Here is a 22833-nt window from a genome sequence, read left to right as displayed (position 1 = left end):
AAATAATTTATCTATTATTTAATACACCCTTAACTTTCCAAATAATTAGGGCACTACAGGGACCGCAGGAATAAAATAAATCAGGCTACTAGTTATAATAAGAACCTATGTAGACCAACATATTCTTATTATAATTAATCATGAATTATTCCACTAAAAACTCATGACTGAACTCCTTATTTATTTTACAATTCCACAACATAATAAAATAATGTTCCCCACGTTAAGATTACAGATGCTGTCATTTAAATAACTTACTGACAATTTATTTAAATCACAATATAACTTTAAGATTGTCGCTCAACTTATTTCATGTGTCGGATTCAATATCCACCTGCAGGGTTTACACTATGAAACCTTATAAGCTAACTTAAAGTGCATCATCAATCTCTAAACCGAGACATGGATTCTATCATTAATTAATATTTCACAAACACAAAATATCTTTGCCCAATTCACCGAGAATATTATTCCAATAATGAAACTCACCCTTTAATGAATCAAAGCACAAGACAATCAATGTTTGCTCATATTAAAATAAATCAAGATTAAGAACAATAAACATTATTTCTAATGTTCTAGAGAATATGTTTAACAGTCAGTACTAATCACAATTATTGTTCATATGCTAATAACATTTATTTAATGCAAATTTCCAATTAAATACAAAGAAATAATTGTCAATAGAAAATCATTCTTTAGCTATACTATTACATATGCATGGTTAATAGTATATCTCTATCAATCTCCCACTTAGACTCATAACCATGCATCTATAACTTTAACTCCCATTCCTTCTACATGACTGTCAAAAGTCTTTGCTGGTAAGCTTTTTGTAAAAGGATCTGCCAGGTTGTTTTTCGATGCAATCTTTGTCACTACCACATCTCCCCTTTGAACTATGTCTCGTATCAAATGATACTTCCTCTCAATGTGTTTTGCCCTTTTATGGCTCCGTGGCTCCTTCGAGTTTGCAACTGCCCCACTATTATCACAATAAAGTGTAATAGGCAATTGCACTGAAGAAACTACGCCTAGATCCATAAGGAAGTTCCTAAGCCATACAGCTTCCTTTGCAGCTTCAGAAGCTGCCACATATTCAGCTTCCATGGTGGAGTCAGCAACACAAGTTTGCTTAATACTCCTCCAACTTATGGCTCCACCTCCCAAGACAAAAACATTACCAGAGGTTGACTTCCGAGAGTCCTTATCAGTCTGAAAATCCGAATCTGTATACCCAATGGGTACAAGATCGTCAGATTGATAAACTAACATATAATCCCTAGTCCTTTTCAAGTACTTGATTATATGCTTGACTGCAGTCCAGTGTTCTCGCCCAGGATTAGATTGAAATCTGCTAACCATGCCAACAGCAAAATAGATATCAGGTCTGGTACACAACATTGCATACATAAGGCTTCCAACTGCAGAAGCATATGGAACTGCCTTCATGTTCTCTATCTCCTCAGGTGTCTTAGGACATTGGTCCTTAGATAGAGTGATTCCATGTCTGAAGGGAAGAAAACCCTTCTTGGAATCCTGCATGCTGAAACGAGTAAGAATGGTATCAATATAAAGTGCTTGAGATAAGCCAATCATCCTTTTCTTGCGATCTCGCATAAGCTTAATCCCAAGAATATGAGCAGCCTCTCCCAAATCCTTCATATCAAAACGTTGGGATAGCCAATCTTTGACAGAATTCAACATACCTACACAATTCCCTATAAGCAGAATATCATCCACATATAGTACCAGAAAAACAACCTTACTACCATTCCATTTCATATACACACAAGACTCATCATGACACTGATCAAAGCCAAAACTTTTCATCGCTTGGTCAAAACAAGTATTCCATGACCTAGATGCTTGTTTAAGCCCATAAATGGACCTATTCAATTTGTAAAGCAAATTTTCTTGTCCATTGTTTATGAAACCTTCTGGTTGCTTCATATAGATGCATTCATCAAGACTTCCATTTAGGAAAGCTGTCTTGACATCCATTTGCCAAATCTCATAATCATAATGAGCTGCAATGGATAGAAGAGTTCTAATAGACTTTAGCATGGCTACCAGCGAAAAAGTTTCCTCATAATCGATCCCTTCTTTCTGAGTAAACCCTTTTGCAATAAGCCTTGCCTTATAAGTTTGCACTTTACCTTCTATACCCCTCTTTTTCTTATAGATCCACTTGCATCCGATGGGTTTAACCCCTTCAGGTGGTTCTACAAGTTCCCAGACTTGATTAGAGTACATGGACTCCATCTCAGATTTCATAGCTACAAGCCACTTATCAGCATCTTTATCTTATAGTGCTTCATCGTAACAGATAGGTTCAATATTCACTTCTTCAGGGATTCTATCAAAAGCTTCTCCCAAAAGTGTATATCGAACCGGTGGTCGTCTAATTCTCCCACTACGACGAAGTACTACAGGTTTTGCAATCACACCTTCATCTTGCTGTGGCTGTAAAGCCGGCAAGTCCATGACTGGTGGGACTACATCTAGATCATGTTCTGGAACTTCAACATGTCTGTCATCACCAGGAGGCAATGAAATGTTAGAAGCCCCAACATTGTGCTCCTGTATATTTGGATCAACAGCTGCCACTTCAGTTTCTACATAACTCCCACTACTTTCAGGTGGTAGTGAAATGTTAGGTACTGAATATTCAAGCTGATGTTGATTTACTGGTCGACTAACATTTCTTCCACTACGACTAGTCAATGGAATGTCAGCTCCAACCATTGATGGTTTAGGTTGTTGTTCTAATGGAAAGGTTCTAGTTGGTATATTTTCTCCTCTCAATTCATACAAGGCTAATTGACTTTTGGGAATATGGTTTTTAATATAGTCTTCCTCAAGATAATGTGCATTGGTGCTAACAATGACCGTTTTATTTTGAGAACTATAAAATAAACCACCTTTCGTTCCTTTAGGATATCCAATAAAGAAGCATAAGTCTGTTTTTGATTCCAACTTATCTGCTTTCCCTTTCAGCACATGGGCTGGACAACCCCACATCCGAACATGTCTCAAACTTGGCTTTCGCCCAGTCCACAGTTCTGTAGGAGTTTTAGGTACTGACTTAGATGGAACCAAATTCAGAATATATGCTGTTGTTTCTATGGCATACCCCCAAAACGAAATGGGCAAATCTGAATAACTCATCATTGATCTAACCATTTCCATAAGCGTCCTATTTCTTCTTTCTGCTACACCATTCTGTTGTGGCATACCAGGTGCAGACAACTGTGAAGTAATTCCTTGTTCTGATAAATAAGTAATGAATTCCCTAGAGAGGTATTTGCCACCACGGTCAGACCGTAACGACTTGATATATTTTCCATGTCGTTTCTCCGTTTCTGCCTTGAACTCTTTGAATTTCTCAAAGCATTCAGACTTACGGCGCAACAGGTAAATGTATCCATATCTTGAGTAATCATCTGTGAAAGTCACAAAATACTCAAAACCATCCCTAGCTTGGACACTCATTGGACCACACAAATCAGAATGAATTAATTCAAGTACATCATTAGTTCTATTACCCTTTATAGGAAAAGGCCTCTTAGTCATTTTACCTTCTAAACAAGATTCACAGGTTGGTAGTGCCTCCACTTTCAATGAACTCAATGGTCCATCCTTGACCAACCTAGAAATCCTATCTAAATTAATATGACCAAGCCTTAAATGCCACAAATAGGTATGACTAAATTCAATAGGACGTTTTCTTTTCAATGGAACAATGACATCAAAGTTATTAACTTCAGAATTAGGAATTTGCAGTTCAGGTGAAACTTTGAGAATAAAAAGATCATCAATCATTGAGCCAGAACATATCATTTGTTTTCTAAATTTAATAACGACAGAATCATCATAAAATTCATTAAAACAAACCGAATATCCATTCTTGCTCAAACTAGAAACTGAAATTAAATTCCTTCTAATTGAAGGTACATATAAAACATCCTTCAAAAATAATGTTCTATTATTCTCAAAATTCAAAGAAACATTTCCTATAGCTAGAACTGCAACTTCTGTGCCATCTCCCAGAAAAATGCTTACATCTCCTTTATTTAGCTGATGAGTTACCTAAAACTGCTGCAATGAATTGCAGACATGATTAGTGGCTCCAGAATCTACACACCATTGGAGTGTAGTCAACACCGCTAAACAAGTTTCAACTATCAGCATATAAAACAGAGACATACCTTGCTTCTTCTTGGCTAACCATGTTGGACATTGTGACTTCTAGTGCCCAGGTTGCTTGCAGTGAAAACACTTACCCTTAGGCTTTTTCACAGCAACACTTGCACTAGTAGATGCACCATTTGTTTTAGGCTTAGCCTTGTGAGCATTTTTCTTCTTCTTACCCTTGTTCTGGGCAGAAGAAGAACCTCGCTCAACATTAAGCACAACAGGTGCAGCTCCTTGCTTAATGATAGTCTCAGCAGCCACCAGCTCATTCAGCAACTTAGACAGAGTGAAATCCATCTTATTCATGTTATAGTTCAAACGAAACTGCTGAAAACTGGCTGGCAAAGTGTTCAAGATCATTTATATCTGTGTAGCATTGTCAACCTCAGCACCAAGAACCTCCATGTCATTCAGAAGACTCATCATCTTCAAGACATGAGTTCTAACTGGAGTTCCCTCCTCCATTTTGGAAGTAAGAATCTCCCTCAGTGCATTTTGCCTTGCTGCACTAGTTTGATCTCCAAACATCTCCTTGAGATTTTCGAGCATGTCAAAAGCTGTGTCCATCTTCTGATGCTGATGTTGCAAAACATTTGACACAGAAGCCAAAATGTAACATCGCGCCATCTCATCAGCTTTAACCCATTTCTGGTAAGCTCTGGTTACCTCCTCAGAGGCACACTCACCGGGTTTTTCAGGACAAACTTCAGTGAGCACAAACTTATACTCCTCAGCAGTAAGCAAAATGTCCAAATTCCTCTTCCAGTCAACATAGTTTGGACCCTCAAGTTTGTTTTGGGTTAAGATGTTTGCAAGGAGACTGAATGATGCCATTTCTATATCATGCATTAAACAAAAATAGCATATCAATAATAAACATTGAATAAATCAAAATTGCAAATATACAACATTGATATCACAATTCAAAAAAAAATACACGTTCACAACATTCATGAATAGCAACCTCGATGGGAGAATTCAACCAATCACATGTTTTGCATATTCTAATTAGATAAGACCGGCACATACTACTCCATGGGAGATAACATGCCTCTTAAATTAACATTAATGTGTGAGAAAATATTACATCTGATTCATGTCACTAATTAATTTACTCAGATGGAGAGTTAAATCAATACAGACAAATTAGACTAGTTCAGTAATTATATTAAAACATGACATCTTCCGATGGGGAAGAAATGCAAATAATTACAACTAGAAAGTAATAAAAAACCACTCACAAATTAATTCATATAATTAAAATAAATTAATTATAATCAAAATTGCAAAATAATATATTTTTAAGACAATTTTGCAAATAAAATTAACAGTTTTGGTTGAAAATGTTAAAAATTTAGTGTTCTGGTCTATTTATGCAAAAAAAATTAAAACATTCTGGGTTTATCTTGCAAAAGCAGAAAAATTCTGGGCCATTTCGCAAATTTCAGAACTTGTTTGGACTATTTTGCATAAAACAGAAACTATTGGGCCAACATTGCAAAAACCGGAAATAGTCTAGGCAATTTTAATAAAACCAGAAACAATCAGAGTCACTTTATAATTTAAATAACTCCAGGGGGCCAAAACGGAATAACTGATACTCTCTGGGTCAAAATATAAAAAATTAAAATCCAGGGGTTAAAATATAATAAACAGAAAGATTCAGGGTCAAAAAAAATAAAAACTTAAAGATCAGGGGTCAAAAATATAAAATTTAAAAACTTGAGGGACCAGATGGAAATTTTGGCAAGCAGCAGCTTCTTCTTCACGAAGAAGCCCTAGCCGCCGCTGCCCCTTTTCCCTTCAACCTCCATTTACTGATCTTTTCTTCTTTTTTTTTTCCGTCTTTTCTTGCCCCTCTCCTGTTCATCGAAACAAAACCCAAAATATATATATATATATATATATATATATAAAGGTTGTATCAGGTACTGCACTTTTGTGCTGCTGTCCTTCAAAAACTCTTGAAGCTCTTGTAACTATGTACCAATCAAACAATCAAAACAGATTATAGATACACGATTGAAACATGACAAAATAGCCACCATCATACAGTTTCGTATGGCTCTGATACCAATTGATGGAAGCGGGTATAAAGCGGAAACAACCCTTATCGAAACCATATGAGGCAAACTAAAAACATTATCGAACAAATCAATAAACTGACCTCTTGAAGCGCAGAATCGCTCACCGGTCTTCTTTCCAGAGATCTTGGAGTCACCCACGATCTTCTGCAGTAATCCCTAACTATCTCTCTTTTGGAACTCTCTGAGTGGCAGAGAATAGAATAACGTGCGTCTCTTTATTCTTAGGGTTTTGCAATTTTATATTAAAAAAAACTCTCTTCGACAGGAAGATATTTTTTAATATAAAATAAATTAAATAAAAAATTATTTAATTAAAATAATTATCAATTATTTTAAAACTAAATAATTTATCTATTATTTAATACACCCTTAACTTTCCAAATAATTAGGGCACTACAGGGACCGCAGGAATAAAATAAATCAGGCTACTAGTTATAATAAGAACCTATGTAGACCAACATATTCTTATTATAATTAATCATGAATTATTCCACTAAAAACTCATGACTGAACTCCTTATTTATTTTACAATTCCACAACATAATAAAATAACGTTCCCCGCGTTAAGATTACAGATGCTGTCATTTAAATAACTTACTGACAATTTATTTAAATCACAATATAACTTTAAGATTGTCGCTCAACTTATTTCATGTGTCGGATTTAATATCCACCTGCAGGGTTTATACTATGAAACCTTATAAGCTAACTTAAAGTGCATCATCAATCTCTAAACCGAGACATGGATTCTATCATTAATTAATATTTCACAAACACAAAATATCTTTGCCCAATTCACCGAGAATATTATTCCAATAATGAAACTCACCCTTTAATGAATCAACGCACAAGACAATCAATGTTTGCTCATATTAAAATAAATCAAGATTAAGAACAATAAATATTATTTCTAATGTCCTAGAGAATATGTTTAACAGTCAGTACTAAATATCCATTCTCTACTTGGTCCAATTAAATACATACAAAATGTACTAATCACAATTATTGTTCATATGCTAATAACATTTATTTAATGCAAATTTCCAATTAAATACAAAGAAATAATTGTCAATAGAAAATCATTAATAGCTATACTATTACATATGCATGGTTAATAGTATATCTCTATCAATTTCTAGGTCAATTTTGCAAGTCGTCATAGCCTGTCCATTATGCTACGACAGTTCCTAAGCGTCCGATACTATTATGTAGGTTCATATAGCATCTCGCATGTCCATGCAGGTCAACTGTGTTTCTTCCATAACTGGCCAAAATGCTCTTTCAAATATCTTAGTACAAATTATCCAATAAACTAATTTGTCTATTCCAAAGATGGAGCTTTTGATTGGTTGCATGAAATTGTCTGATCTTGGATATACCAAATGATCGGTTGATTTCATTAGCATCTCAATATCTTAACAAAACTCTAGCGTGTCCCATCGAACCAGAAAAAGTTGTTGAGTCCGAAATGGTTATGGGTCCATTTGGGTCCATTTGCCTACATATATTAGAAGTACCTTGGGATAGGTGGACAAATAAGTGGGGGCCTGTCTAGTCCAAAAAGAAGGGGGCGAGAATAAAAAAAAGTTTATAAGAGGAAAAAATAAAGACAAGAGGGACATAAGAGAAATATAATGTAATTAGGGATTAGAAAAGAAATGAGATACAAGATGATTTGAATGCACGAGACAATTCGGTTTATTTATATAGATTTGAGTGTAATTTACAACATTGGTTTTCTCTATTTATAGGAATCCTAAGGGCCCCCTCCAAATAAGATGCGCCTTCCATAAAATTTTTACAAATATTTAAAAATATAATCTATATATGCAATATTTATAACTTACGAATTTAAGGCTCAAGTCGGCCTCTTAACACCATTCTAACCGTATAACATCCTTTTCTTGTTTTACCAATTTGTGCCTTAATTTGGGTCTGGTTTTTGGCCAAGGTAAAAAAAACTAAAGATGTCTAAAAGATTGTGAAGGAGCACTAGGCCAAGTGGCACAATTGTCGCATTTAGCTCACAGATATACACTATCTTAATGCATATCAAACTCATATGAATTCGATTGTAAGAAAAAAACAAAAAAGAAATTTAAGATTTAAATCAAATCCAATTTATAGTATATAAAACCAAATTGGCTTAACTTCAATTAGTTTTGGAAACATGTAGGCTTTTTTTTTTGTCAGTTTAATAAACATCCAACCAAACTAAATAAAATTTAATCTTTTCCATTAAAAACTGAAACTAAACTGATTACATACAAAATTGAATCGAATTGATACAAATTAATTTGGTTTTCCTACTTTTGCTTAATCGCACCCAAATCCAAAAAGTATCGGATACTAACTTGGTCCGATGGCCACACGAGCAACCATTAAAACAGTGTCAGGCCCACAGACAGAGTTTGCACCCTTGGCCAAATATTTATAAGCTGCATGCGCTCCTTTTGTCACCATTTCCTCTCTCCGCAGACCAGACATCTATTTTCCTTTCTCTAGCTTGTAAGTCTCTTCCTGCAGTCTTTGTTTGATCTTCGTATTCATATAATCTTCTTTTTCTATATATTATATCTATATATCTTATCGCTTCAAGATTGTTGATCCTTCTCTTTCTTTCTCTTGTTTGCGAAGAACATACATGGGTTGCACTTTTAGAGAAAAGCATATCCGTACAAATCGGAGAGCGCGATCAACGAAGCCTGAATTCGATCCTTGTTGCTATGCGTCATCAATCTCCAAATCCATACTCGAATCGGGTCTCAAACCCTTGGCTTATCATTTGGGTCTGCACGATCCAAACCACACCAATCTAAGCCCTAATTCTAATGGCAATCTTGATGATAACGGGTGGGGTTACTGTACTGAAGAACAATTAGAAGAAATTTTGTTAAAAAACCTTGAATTTTTATATAAGGAAGCCATTTCTAAGCTTATTGCTTTAGGTTATGATGAAGACACTGCTTTAAAAGCAATATTGCGCAATGGGCATTGTTATGGTGGTATGGATGTTTTAACCAATATATTGCATAACTCTTTGGCTTATTTGAATAGCAATTCTGGTGGTGGTGGTAGCAGTAGTAGTAATGGAAATTTAGATGAATCTGAACCTATTTTTAATGATTTAAGGCAGTTGGAGGAGTATTCTCTTGCTGGTTTGGTTTGTTTGTTGCAGCAAGTTAGGCCACATCTGAGTAAAGGCGATGCCATGTGGTGTTTATTAATGAGTGATCTCCATGTGGGTAGAGCAAGTACTATTGAAATTCCCATGGCTAATTCAACTGGTAATGGTAATACTACAGTGCAGAGCAGTGTAGAGAGTGTTAGTAACAATTGTGTTGATAATGGGGTTGGTGTAGTGGCACCAGCACTATGTAGGTTTCATGGAGGGTGGGGGTTCGGGAATGGGGGAGGATCTGAGTTTGCAGTTAATCGGTTTTTCTCATGTAGTGCTGAGATGTCCTTGCAAAGGGATATTGAGTGTCCTAAGAGGTTTAACCTTTCACCTTCAATGAAATCTTTGTTGAAGAGGAACGTTGCCATGTTTGCTGCTGGTTTTAGGGCTAATTCAAAACAGATGCATACACAATCTCAGGCTCAATCTGCATCCGAGTCTTGTTCAGTTGTTACATCAGGTGGGGACGTAGCACCTGTTGCAACAGGGGCTGAGGTTTTGGTTGAGAAGATTGAGGAGTCTCAAACTTCGAAGAATGGGGATGGGGTTAGTGCAGAGTGGAAAAAGTTCCAAGATGGAATTTGTTCAGAATTTAGTAAGTTGAATCTTGATGAGAATTTGGAGTTTGCCGGGGAAGACCAGAAGGATGAGATGATAGTAACTCTGCTTCATCAGATTAAGGATTTGGAGAGACAAGTAAAGGAACGGAAGGAGTGGGCACATCAGAAGGCAATGCAAGCTGCAAGAAAGCTTAGTAGTGACTTAACTGAGCTTAAAATGTTAAGAATGGAGAGGGAGGAAACACAACGATTGAAGAAGGGGAAACAGACTCTTGAGAGTTCAACAATCAAGAGGCTGGAAGGTATGGAGGATGCTTTGAAGAAGGCAGGTGGCCAAGTTGACAGGGCAAATGCAGCCGTGAGACGGCTTGAGAATGAGAATGCAGAAATCAGAGCGGAGATGGAGGCTTCAAAGTTAAGTGCATCAGAATCAGTGACCACTTGTTTGGAGGTAGCAAAGAGAGAGAAGAAATACCTGAAGAAGCTTTTGGCTTGGGAGAAGCAGAAAATGAAGTTGCAAGATGAGATTGCGGATGAGAAAGAGAAGATCAAGGAGTTGCAAAGATGTTTGGTTATGGTGGAGCAAGCTCAGAAGGATGCTGAGGTACATTGAATTTGTGGCCTTGCTTATTCATGTCTACGTATGTTGTATCTATCTATTTGCCTGCCAACCTTAGTCATCTATCACCATACATGCTTAACACCAGACACCAACAAGATCCAATACTTGTGTGTGTTTTCACTTTCACATGTTATGGAAATTTCAAGTGAAGATAAGTTATGCGAAATTTGGTTATGAATTATGAAGGATTATAAGTTGATGATTTAGAGATAATATTACTAACTTTTATTTACTACTATCTTTAAAAAATAAAGTATAAAATTAGTGCTAAGAGAACGTATTTTCCTTTTGCATCACAAAACAAGTTTTAAGAGCAATAGACTATCATCAGCATACTAACTCCAAGTGAACATCAAGTAGGTGCCAGATGTGGCTAGTTTATGAGGTTTGATGAAATTAATATGGAAATGCTTAGTTAGCTTTATAGGGTGGTGTTGATTGCAGGTCTGAGGTTCTGAAGGAAATGTGTGTTAGAATTATGTTTGATGTAGGTGTACCCATTTTGCATTTGATGTTCTGCTCCTGTATATTTTGCAGTTTAACTTTTCGGGAGGGGGGGGAGCATATTTGAGTTGTTATGCCATTTCAATAATTGTAGAGACCTAATTCTTTTAATCTTGAAAAATGAGGCAGTCTAAATTCTTGTTTTGGAGGGATGAAACATTAAGTGCATCTCAAAGTGCTCCTTTTGGTGTAGGTTTCGTTTGTCATAGCTAAAGGTGATGGTCAGCCTTGTGATAATTAACTCTTCTTTATCTTCATAGCAGGAAAAGCTGAATATGGTACATGTAGAAAGTAGAAAGATAATCGCTCATTCTAGATCATAATGTAAGATGTTTTGATTTTGTTTGCCACATCAATCTCCAACTCAGCATTGCCATTTGCCTATACTGAGCTAGTTGCAAAATTAATTATGCAATGGCTTTTTTTTCTGAAGTTTGAAAGTTGTTTCTATCTTGGACTGATACAAGTGGTGCCAATGATAAATTGCTTGTTTCTTAGTTCATTGTCCATAAAGGTAAATTTTGAGGCATCGATCTCCCATGTCAATCTTCGCCACTTATCTCTTTTCTGATGTTCTGATGTTAGATGATTAACCATAAATTACTACCCATGTTACTTGGTTACACAAGTTGAGAAGACATAGTATAGACATGATAACGCAGTGGAAGAATATAAGGGCAATTAATTCTTAACAATTAGGCTAGAATAGGATAATTTTGGTTGGAACAAAATAACATATCAGTTTCAAAGAAATCCTTAGAATTAAAATTCTGAATTCATAGAGAAAAAAAAAACAATACATAACTACTTGCTGCTTTCCGATTTATATTAGTTAGGATATGGACATCCATCCTCCACCATCTCACGTGCCCACGAAGTTTGGAGTGGATGAGGCCCACCATCCTAATTCTATACTGAAGAGCATTCCTAATTAGCTAGTACTCCTAGACTAAATGGTATTCCTCTTTAGCTAAATCCTAAAACAAATAAGGAAAACTGAAAATTATTCTTGATTAATTAACATTCTTTAATTTAATTAAGAATCCTAAATAAAGAAGGAAACTAAAAGAAAATTTCTTAAATGGTCTTGGATGCTCATGTATCATTCTGAAAAGTATTCCTAATTAGCTAATACTCCTACACTGAATAGTATTCCTATTTCGCTAAATCCTAAATAAATAAGGAAAACTGAAAATTATTCATGATTAATTAATATTCTTTCATTTAATTAAGAATCCTAAATAAAGAAAGGAACTAAAAGAAAACTTCTTAATTAGTCTTGGATGCTCCCTACAATTCTCCTCGGGTTTTGAAAAGAACTCAGCTTGGACGAGAAAAGTTTAGATACTTCAGCCATGAGGATAAGATCAATTTGTGTAAACTTCTCTTTAGAATACCACGTGCTTAAGGCTTTTGCAGGAGCAACCAACATCAGCCATTCAAATAATCCTTTCTTTCTTCGAGCAAATAAAGTTGGTTCAACACAAAGATTTTTACTTATTTGCATTAGCCTTCTTGCTTGAAGATATACTTCAACTTCATGGATACTTGCATCAAATAGTCTTTTTTTAGCAATTTAATACTATCAATATCCACAAGCAAATAGTTTTCTAAAGAACAAAGATCTTCCTTTGTTTTTTCACCTTTGACATTCCAATCTTCTTGTTCTTCTATTTAGAGGTAGTAATAACATGTTGAATAACAATACTTTCTCCTAGGATAAGTACTATGTCAATTTCTTGTTCTTTCTCATCATAATACTCATTATAGATTGGTTCTATAGGAACTTTGTTGCTGCAGTCACTGTTTTGAGCATTAAAACATGAAACTTCTCCCCTTTTCACTCTCCTTAGGGTCATCAACATCCGTCAACGTTGTTATTCCCCAATCTAAATAATCCGATGCATGCAACTTTCACCAATCTTCATCCCTTTACCATTCAAATCAGGGGCGTGTAGTATGATACAAACCCGCCTCTGAAAACTTATTCAAGAAAGAAATTTAACTCCTCAAGTGCTTTGCACATGGGTTTAGAGCGTTCGGAAGAAGTCAAAACTGTTGGAGAAGATGGAATTAATCAGTTGCTGGAATTTCTCAGAGTATAGAAACTGCTTTACATGCCTGATTTTTCTGCTGCAGTTATCACTTATCCACTTCCCCACTTTCCCAATTATTTAGGCCACTTCCCCACTTTTCCAATTATTTAGGATTTGATTTGCTTTCCTGTCAGTATTTATATTTCGTTTTCTTGTTCTTTATTCATATTATTATTGAAGTATTAATCAGAGTTGTGAGGAGTCTGGTCCTCTCCATATGGACTAAGCAAATAAAGCTTTCCCTTCCATAAAATTTCTTTCTTTTCTTTTCATTTTCTGCTGCTGCTATCATAGTAACAACTCTTCCAACCCACTTCGTGCCGCTCGATTTGTGAGTCCAGCTTCATGGAAAGGGTTTATGTCCTTGACTTCATCAATCCCAAGATCCCGTTGAACCTTGAGTTGGTTGTGATTGCTTTCCAGAATCTCAATTGGGGCTTCCACGGGTTCTTGACGTTGCAAGGCTTGTAAAGCCTGAGTCAAATTCTCAATCATTCGTCACATCTCAGCCGTCTCTGTTTGTTGGGGCTGATTGCTTCTTCTTTGATCTCAACCAAACATGGTTTAGAACAGGAAAATAAAAAAAAAAAAAATCCTGCAATTTAGGATTTTTTGCACTCTGATACCACTTGGTGCAGGAGAAGAATATAGGGCAATTAATTCTCAACAGTTAGGCTAGAATAGAATGATTTTTGTTGGAACAAAATAATATATCGGTCAAAGAAAACCTTAGAATTAAAATATTTTGTTTTTGTTTGTTTTGAAATTTTGGTGCATCACCCTCTTTAATAATTTATTAATCTATCACAATATAAGTATTTTCATTTTGATTAAAGTTTTACATGTAAATACATGTTTAAATAGATGTATAAAGAAGAAACATTCAAATTTCATCTTCTTTTATGCTTAAAAGTAAGCTAGATGAGGTGTTATTGGAGTTGTATCCAATTGGTATTTTCATGGGACTTTTATTCAACTTTGAAGGAATTGTACAATGGTTTACTTCTTTTTTTATTTATAGAAAAACTTTTAGGACTTACTAATTGTTGCTGTTCTATTTAAATTAGTCAGGACAAATTCTAATTCTATACTGAAAAGTATTTCTAATTAGCTAATAGTCCTGAACTGAATAGTATTCCTATTTAGCTAAATCCTAAATAAATAAAGGGAGGGAAAATTATAAACGTGTCCCTATATTATGCTAAAATTAACTAGTTTGTCCCTACATTTTTTAAAATACACTATTTTGTCCCTATATATTGATTCCAGCCAACTATCTCGTCCTTTTGTCAATATTTTCAGTTTTTGCCGTTAAATTTAGAAGAAAGGACCAGAATATCCTTGTCTCTTCCTTCCCATTCATTTTCTTTGATTAGATTTTAGGAAGAAGGGTGACCTCTGAATTTGCAGCCCCTGAATGTGAGAGTAGGTTTACCTAGAAATGGTAAATTTTCTAGATTTTTGTCATTCAATACTTTACTCATTGGTTCCCAACTTTCTCAACAGATTCTTCATCAGATTTAGACAGATCAGTATACATGACAGAAAAAAGAATTTATCTAAAGATTTTTTCTTTTGGGTATCATGGGTTCAGTTTAGATCTGTATGTTGTTTTTGTTTCTTTTGGTTTGTTTTCTTCGTGCCTGAACATGCTCAAATGTGGTTTCTTCTTGATTTGCTTTTCTTTTTAATTAATGTGTTGGGCTTAAAGGAACTAATAATGTATATGGACACTCGTTCGTCTTGATTTTGTTTAATCATGGACATGTTTCCATTAGTTGGTTCAAGAGATATAGATGGTAGAAATTGCAAATTTAAGAGGAATTAAGGGGTATTATGTCCTTTCACAGGTCATTGAACGGATAAAGTTGAATTTTTTAACTGAAGTAGAATAGTGTATGGTAGTAAAAAAATATAGAGACAAGATAGTGTATTTTAAAAAACATGGGGATAGAGTAGTTAATTTTAGCATAATATAGGTGTATGTTTATAATATTTTCCCATAAAGAAAACAGAAAATTATTCCTGATTAATTAGCATTCTTTAATTTAATTAAGAATCCTAAATAAAGAAGGAAACTGAAAGAAAACTTCTTAATAGGTCTTGGATGATCCTGCATCACATGAGCATGAATATGTGTTTGATATATCAATTCAAAGTTCGGAACTTGGAGTCATGAACTTGAATACAAGTACAAATCAAAAAAGGAACAAAATTTTTGTTAAAATATTGATTTACCATGTGAGATTGAACTCTTTGGGCAGGTAATGCAAGCGCTAGTCCCTCTGGTGGTCTACTTGTATGGTTATGTGTTAACTGAAAAGTGAAATGAAGTGGAATATGGTCTACCATATGGCAACAAAATGGTTGAAATTCATGCTCTATATAAAGCCACATGGAAAAGTTTATTTCCTAGTGTGACTTGTATCTTCACTTTTAGAGATTCATTTATGTTCTATGAGCTACTGTGTTTTTGGTCTTTACATGGTATATTATCTCCAAATAGCAAATTTCTTGTGCATATCATCTTTGAAATCCCTAGGAAACCAAAATAAGATAGAATCAAACTATTGATAAGGACCATAAGGTCCATCTTTAATCATTGTAGTTTCAATGATCTATTTGTTTGGGCAAACAATATTAGGAACAAAGAGAGAAAATAGGGAGATAGATAGAAAAATGAAAATTTTGAGATCAAGAGATGTGAAATAGCAATTAAAATAGTGTGGAAATACTGTAAATAAAAAAGTGGAAATTGTTAGAATCATTGTTGCAATACAAGGCATGTGACTTGGCTTGGATCCCATATTAGTAAGTATGTAATTTCAATGTGGGATTTATACAAATTTGGGCTCTCCAACATCAATGGCTAGCTTTTGAGGTATGGTTCTCCTAAAGTCATAATAATAAGTATCAGAATCAACCACTGCTTCTCCTAGTTATAATCGAGCAGAGCTGGTGGACACTGTAATTTTGCTGTTCGCCTAGGGCTAAGTGGTGATGCTGTTATTGCAATGTTTGCCCGGTGCTATGGGGAAAAATAAACTAGCACACACCACCCTAGCACAAAGCCGATCCATCATAGACACCAGGACTGCCGAGCATGGTGGGATGTTAGAATTCTAGTTGCAAGACGAGGTATGGACTTGTCTTGGATCCCACATTGGAATTATGAAATTTCAGTGGCGGCTTATATGAACTTGGGCTCTCTAGGCTCAATAGCTAGCTTTTGAGGTATGGTTTTCCCAAAGTCATGACAGAAATTGTTTCTACCTATTTTAGTTTTCAAACCAAGGATTACAATATTGAATAAAGTTGTAAGATTTGCACCGCAAATTGTAGATTTACATATGTTTTTAACTTTTAACCTGTCAATAAAAATGGTTTATTATTGAGGTATGGTTGAGCTGAATAAAGCTGAATATGTCAATAGCTAGCTTTTGAGGTATGGTTTTCCCAAAGTCATGACAAAAATGATTTATCTTCATTTCAATTATCAACCCTGTCAATAATCTTTTTTCAGAAGCACCTATGTTTTTTGTTTATTATATAATGTATCAGCAATGGATGCTTCCATTTTTATTCAGTTTTTGAGCAACTTTCTAGTTTTTGGGATTCTTTCATCTATTTATCAGTGTATGATATTCTATCCTAATCTACTTTGTGAACCATTCTACAATCCAACCTGTTATTGCAGGCAAAGTGGAGACAGGAAGTGAAGGCAAAAGAGCAAGCTTTGGCCCAAGTAGACGAGGAACGACGCTCCAAAGAAGCAGCTGAGGCCAGTAGTAAAAGGAAGCTCGAGTCTTTGCGTCTTAAGATAGAAATAGACTTCCAACGGCACAAGGATGATCTCCAAAGGCTTGAGCAGGAGCTTTCGCGTCTAAAATCATCTGCAGAGCACACTGACTTGAACAATCAATTAAATGCTTTACCCTTAGGAAAGCCTGAGAAGACAAAGCCCCAAGGAGAAACAATTGCTAGGCTGCTTCATGAATTGGATAGACTGGAGGATTCGTCCGACAAAGGAGCCAACTGTGATAGAGAATGCATGATTTGTAGGAAAGATGAGGTCTCTGTTGTTTTTCTTCCGTGTGCTCATCAAGTTATGTGTGCCAGTTGCAGTGACAATTATGGGAAGAAGAGTAAAGCTACATGTCCATGCTGTCGGGCAGCAATTGAACACAGAATTCGTGTTTTTGGTGCAAGCTCGTAGTGATGGTTTGGCATAAGAATAAAAATTTGTCTCCCAGAGAGTTAATCGTTTTTCGCCTGGTATGATTGATATTATGCATTTTGCTGCCGTCAATGGGGCTGCTTGCCATCTTTTTAGTATATAATTTCCTTTTGAAACACTGCTGCTACTTAACAGCACAATGAGGTGGATTGTAAATAAGAACCAAGCTTCTCTTAGGCTCATGCTTTTAAATATATACTTGCCTTAAAGGTGCTGCTGCTAAGCACGAGGAGGGTGTACTTGAATAGAAGCTGAGTTTCGTTAAAGAATCTTATTGTTGCCATCAACTTGAAATTTTGAGCATTATTATATACCGGAATATATGTTGAGCTTTGATTGGTTCACTTTAAAAATATTTATGTAACTGAAACAATAGCTCTATAAAATTAAAAGCTAAAAAAAAAAAGAAAAAAAAATCCAAATTTAAACAGTTCGGCTTAATTTGGTTTATTCGATTATTTTTTACTACTTTACTTTATACAGGATGAAATGCAATTTGGAAAAGAAAAAAGAGAAAAAGGAAGAAAGAATAAGATGACGTCTAGGCTTTTGCAAAATCAGAATATAAGAAGCTATGCATGGCAATTGGTTTGGTTCAAACCAGAATCGAATTAGATTTTAGTGCATTGAAACTAGTCCACAATTGAGGATAATTTAAAGTTCATTTTGCTATGAAAAGAATAATTAGCAAGTAACCGAAACGATGGTTCATTATGTATCGTTTCAGTATATATATACATATATATAATAGAATTTTGAAAGTTCATTTCTCTAATCTTTTTTCTCCAGGGTTTATTTCTTATATAGGTAGTGATATCTTCTTTAATTATTTTCACCAAGTTCTTACTTTTTTATTATTTATTCTGTAATTTTTTAAATAATATGATTAAAATCTTTAAAAATATTTTGTCATCTCTAAATTTAATAAGAATATCTTGGTTAATCTCAAGGTTTCTCTTTCCTATTTTAGTATCACTATTATTATAAATTAAAATTTCTAATTTAAATACAAATAGAAACTCTTTAATTAACATAATAAGTATATATATCTTAGTGAAAAATTATTAAAATATATACTTAAATTTCTAATACAATCTTTATTCACTAATATTTTGAATTTCTAATACAATTAAAATTAGTAAAATAAAAATTATATTATGAATTCAATATATAAAAATAAATATATATTAAATTTTAAAATTTCAATTGAATATTTCTGAATATGAATCATAATAGGATCCAATATATACTTTATAATATTTAATATATATATATATATATATATATATATATATATATATATATATATATATATATATATAATTTCCTATTCATTTGTATTAATTTTTTATATTAATAAAATCCTAAGAATATAATAACAATAATACGTGATTGAAAAAATTTTCCTACGCATATTCATGTTCACATGATTATATATACAATTGAAATTTATATATATAAAAACCTAAGGATATATAACAATGCAACGTTGATTAAAAAAATTTTCCTACATATATTTATATTTACATGAAAACATATAATTCAACATATAATAATTTGTTGGTGGTAGTCGGAAATGAATAACAATAATTAATAAATTAATAGATCTGTGTATATAATAAATTTATATTATAATAAATTTATCAAAAACTTTTCTCTTTATTAAAAAAAAAAAATGCATTAATTGATTTTCCATGTCCACCGGATATGTTGACTGGTTATGGTTTATTGGTTTATACTCATAGGATTATGGTGTAATGCTTTGATTTTATATTTTCAAATATTAACATTTCAATTAAATTAAAATATTTGGATTCTTCTAATAGTCCAACTTTGCTCTTCTTCCTTAGTTGAGCTGAAGTCCGATTTAGATCTCAAAAGTTGATTATTTCAACTTTCATTAACACTTTAGTCTTCCTTAGACTAAAACTGTTAGTTAACTAATTCATTAACTAACACTAGTATCTAAGACTATAAAGGTCCTCGTGCTCTACCTTAGTTTAATTTGGAGGAAGACTCGACCTCTTTGGTCGTTTTTCATCGTGAAACTCTGAAGCCGCACGCTTATGCCACCTGACCTCTCGACCCCTCATCCTAGGGTATAACCACACAAACTCAATCTTTGTCAATTAAGCAATGTCCGTTTGGAATCTTATCAGCTGTAAAGCCCAGTCCATTTGGCACATTGCATGCTTTAAGCCTGGCCCATTCGGCAAACTAAGTCCGGTCCGTCCAGCAAAGCCGATAGAACCAATTTTTAACTAAGCCTAGTCCGCCCGGCAACCCTTAAGCCTACTCTAAGAGGGGCAACCTCAAAACCCTATCACCTTAATTGGTGATAGAACTTCATGCGCCTTGATCCTTATACAAACGAGGTATGAAGGCAAACCTACGGATTTTAGCCTAGGTAGCGGGCTTTCGACCAAACTGGCCGGTCGGAACTTAGGGAAATGTGTCACATGAGCTAGAATCCTTGATAGACGAGGCTAGAGTCGAGCTCTCCTCCAAATTACAAACCATTTGATTATTTACGGTTTTAATGGTTTGTCTATATTTCTGATATTGCAATGCATTATAAGTATGCCTATGCATCAATAATCTGACATTCACAAAACACCGATTTTGATTTCTTAATTAAACCCAAAACTGTTGATTCATTTTGATTAGAAGCCAAAAACCTAGTCCTCGAACCCAATGATTTGAGGCTAGTGCTTTTATCCTAAAAGGCAACTGAAAATGGAGTCAAACATGAGGTTTTCCCTTAATCTTTTCCCCGAAAATAAAAAAAAATTAAGGTGGCGACTCTAACACACCACATATAGTCATAGCGCTCCAAAGAGCCAATCTGATATCACTTATGCACTAAACCGAGCCATAATATGATAATTTGATCAATAAAAAGGAACTATAGGGGAGTTTCGACTCAGTTTCCCTGACAATCAACCAATGGGCCCGTCTGGTTAGATTCTATCCTTCGGATCTTTCCCATAGCGCTCGAGAGGGGGCTCATAGTAGTACCTGGGATTAAGTCTATGGTGAATTTGGTTTCTCTATCGGGTGGTAATTTAAGCAAGTCATTAGGAAATACATCTGAAAACTCATTTACAACAGGAATATCCATTGTCCTGTTTGTAAGTTGAGTATCAACAACATGAGATAAATATGCCTCACAACCCCTCTTAATCATCTTAATTGCACTAACTGCAGAAATCAAACATGATGTGGCTACTTGTTTATCTCCATGAAATATCACTCTAGGTTGGTCTGACAATTCAAATATAACCTCTTTGTTATAACAATTAACAACAACTCTATACCTTGCTAACCAATCCATTCCTATAATCATATCAAATTCTCAAAGGAACAATAGTATCAAATCTGCCTTTAGCATCACATGTCCTATACAAATATAATAGTCTCAGTATACTTGGTTAACTTCGACATTATCTCCTAATGGTGTGCTCACTTTTAAATCATAGCCCAATGGTGTATGTTCATGGTGTAATTATGATGCCAGATTCAATGCTATAAATGAGTGTGTAGAACCTGGATCTATTAATGCATATGCCTCAGGGTCATAAACAGATAACTTACTAGTAATAACTTTTGTTTCATCCCTTGCCTCCTGTCTAGTCATAGCAAAGACTCTGGCTTAAGCCTGCTAACTAGAACTTTGTCCCTTAGATCGTACACCACTATAACTAGTTGCTCTAGTTCTACCCCTACCTCCACCTCTATGGGGTACTGATCTAACACCACTAGCTCTGGTGTTCTGCACAGACATTTCAGAACTAACCCTACCTCTTCCCATTTCAGAAAATCCAAGTGCCTCAGGGCACTCTCTAATCATATGATCAAATGACCCACATCTATAACATGCACTAGTAAAATCTACGACACTCACCAATATGTTGCCTACCACAATGCGAACAATTGATCCTTTGTTCTGTAGCCCGTACAGGCGCTTAGCCTCTTCTTGGATAAATTGGTGCCATTAGGGCTCTACCTTTAAAACCTGAATACCACCCTCTAACATTAGACTGATTTGCAGGTGGGTTTCCTCTATACTTACTAAACTTCGGCTAGGCTCAGTTACAAATATGACTAGCCTCTTATTTCTTTGCTCCTGATCTTCCTTCCTTAGTTTCTCAGCACTAATGGCGGAGGATCTCAGCTCAAAATAACTTCTCAAATCAGCTGTGGTCAACTTCTTTCTTATAGTCAGGTTCAGTCCTTTCTCAAACTGTTGACATTTGTCTCTTTGAGTAGAGACTAGGAATGGTGCATATCGAGACAGTTGATTAAACTTTACTTCATATTTTGCCACTATCATATTCCCCTGTTTTAAATTCTGAAACTCCCTTCTCCTTTCATCAATGCAAACCTCCGACATATAACTGTCCTTAAATTCCCACAGGAAATCATCCATGTAAGTATTAGAGGCCACACATGTAGTACCACAAGTTTGACAGTCTTGAATATTCTGATTACTATGGTAATTATTGTTATTCGGAAGGATAGAATAATTGGAATTACTTTAGTTTGTTAATGAGGAACTATTAAGTATAAGACATGATGTTTAATGGAAACCTATTTTGTTATGAAAATTAAATTGGAAGAATGTTAAATGAGCTTAAGCTTTGATGATAAGGAGCTAGCATGAATCACCTAAAAAATTTGATTAAGGTTTAATTGTTTATATATATCCTCAATTTGGTAATTCTTGGTAATCTAGCTTGTTTAGTAATTTCGGCTATCTAAGTAATCTAGAGATTGGGAATGACGAGAAACATTATAGTTAGAGGCTATTAATATTAATTAAATGGAAATCAAAGTATTTATAAAGCAATTTGAAAGATTAAAGGGAATTGAAAATAAGTTAAAGAAGAATGATATCCTGGTAAAACACAATTTTACCCGGTAAGTCTTGAAAATCGATAATTTTGGTATGCTATTGCTTAAACAAGGGTGAGATTATTAAATAGACTTGGTTTAGACCTAATTGGACCTAAACTAAAGCAATCAAAAAGATTTAGGTGCAATTGTAAGAAAAGAGAAACAAAAGAAGGATTAATGTGCAAAAAGACAACTAAAGGACATGGAGTGAATTTCCATGAAAGGGTTTTGATTGCCACCTATTTTTGATGAGTCATAAGGCACCTCTTACTCATTTTTTACTAACAATGGTCGAAGCTCCATGAAAAGAGAGAGAGAAAACCTTAAGGCAAGCTCAAAGTGCATGAAAACTTAGAAATTTTCAAGTGATCCTTAAGGAAAGGTTGGTTATCTTCTCTTTCTCTTTCTTTTCCATGGTTTTATTTTTGATTTCCATGAACTATGATATGAGGTTCT

General features: G+C 34.6%; 1 protein-coding gene and 1 pseudogene across 1 annotated transcript; one reads left to right on the top strand and one right to left on the bottom strand.

Moving 5' to 3' along the window:
- Positions 1 to 8635: 8635 nt before the first annotated feature.
- On the top strand, positions 8636 to 17768 carry LOC105645026 (RING/U-box superfamily protein). Its single transcript, XM_012230527.4, has 3 exons — positions 8636 to 8792; positions 8922 to 10626; positions 16942 to 17768. The coding sequence occupies exons 2-3, from the start codon at positions 8929 to 8931 to the stop codon at positions 17458 to 17460; spliced, it is 2217 nt and encodes a 738-aa protein (XP_012085917.1). The 5' UTR covers positions 8636 to 8792; positions 8922 to 8928; the 3' UTR covers positions 17461 to 17768.
- Positions 17769 to 20404: 2636 nt separating this feature from the next.
- Positions 20405 to 21910, bottom strand: LOC149492622 (uncharacterized; annotated as a pseudogene).
- Positions 21911 to 22833: the final 923 nt, after the last annotated feature.

The sequence above is a fragment of the Jatropha curcas genome, chromosome 11 (genome assembly GCF_041381405.1).
Source record: "Jatropha curcas cultivar XTBG-Jc1 chromosome 11, XTBG_Jcur_1.0, whole genome shotgun sequence".
NCBI lineage: Eukaryota > Viridiplantae > Streptophyta > Magnoliopsida > Malpighiales > Euphorbiaceae > Jatropha > Jatropha curcas.
This window is presented reverse-complemented; position numbering and strand designations above follow the sequence as displayed.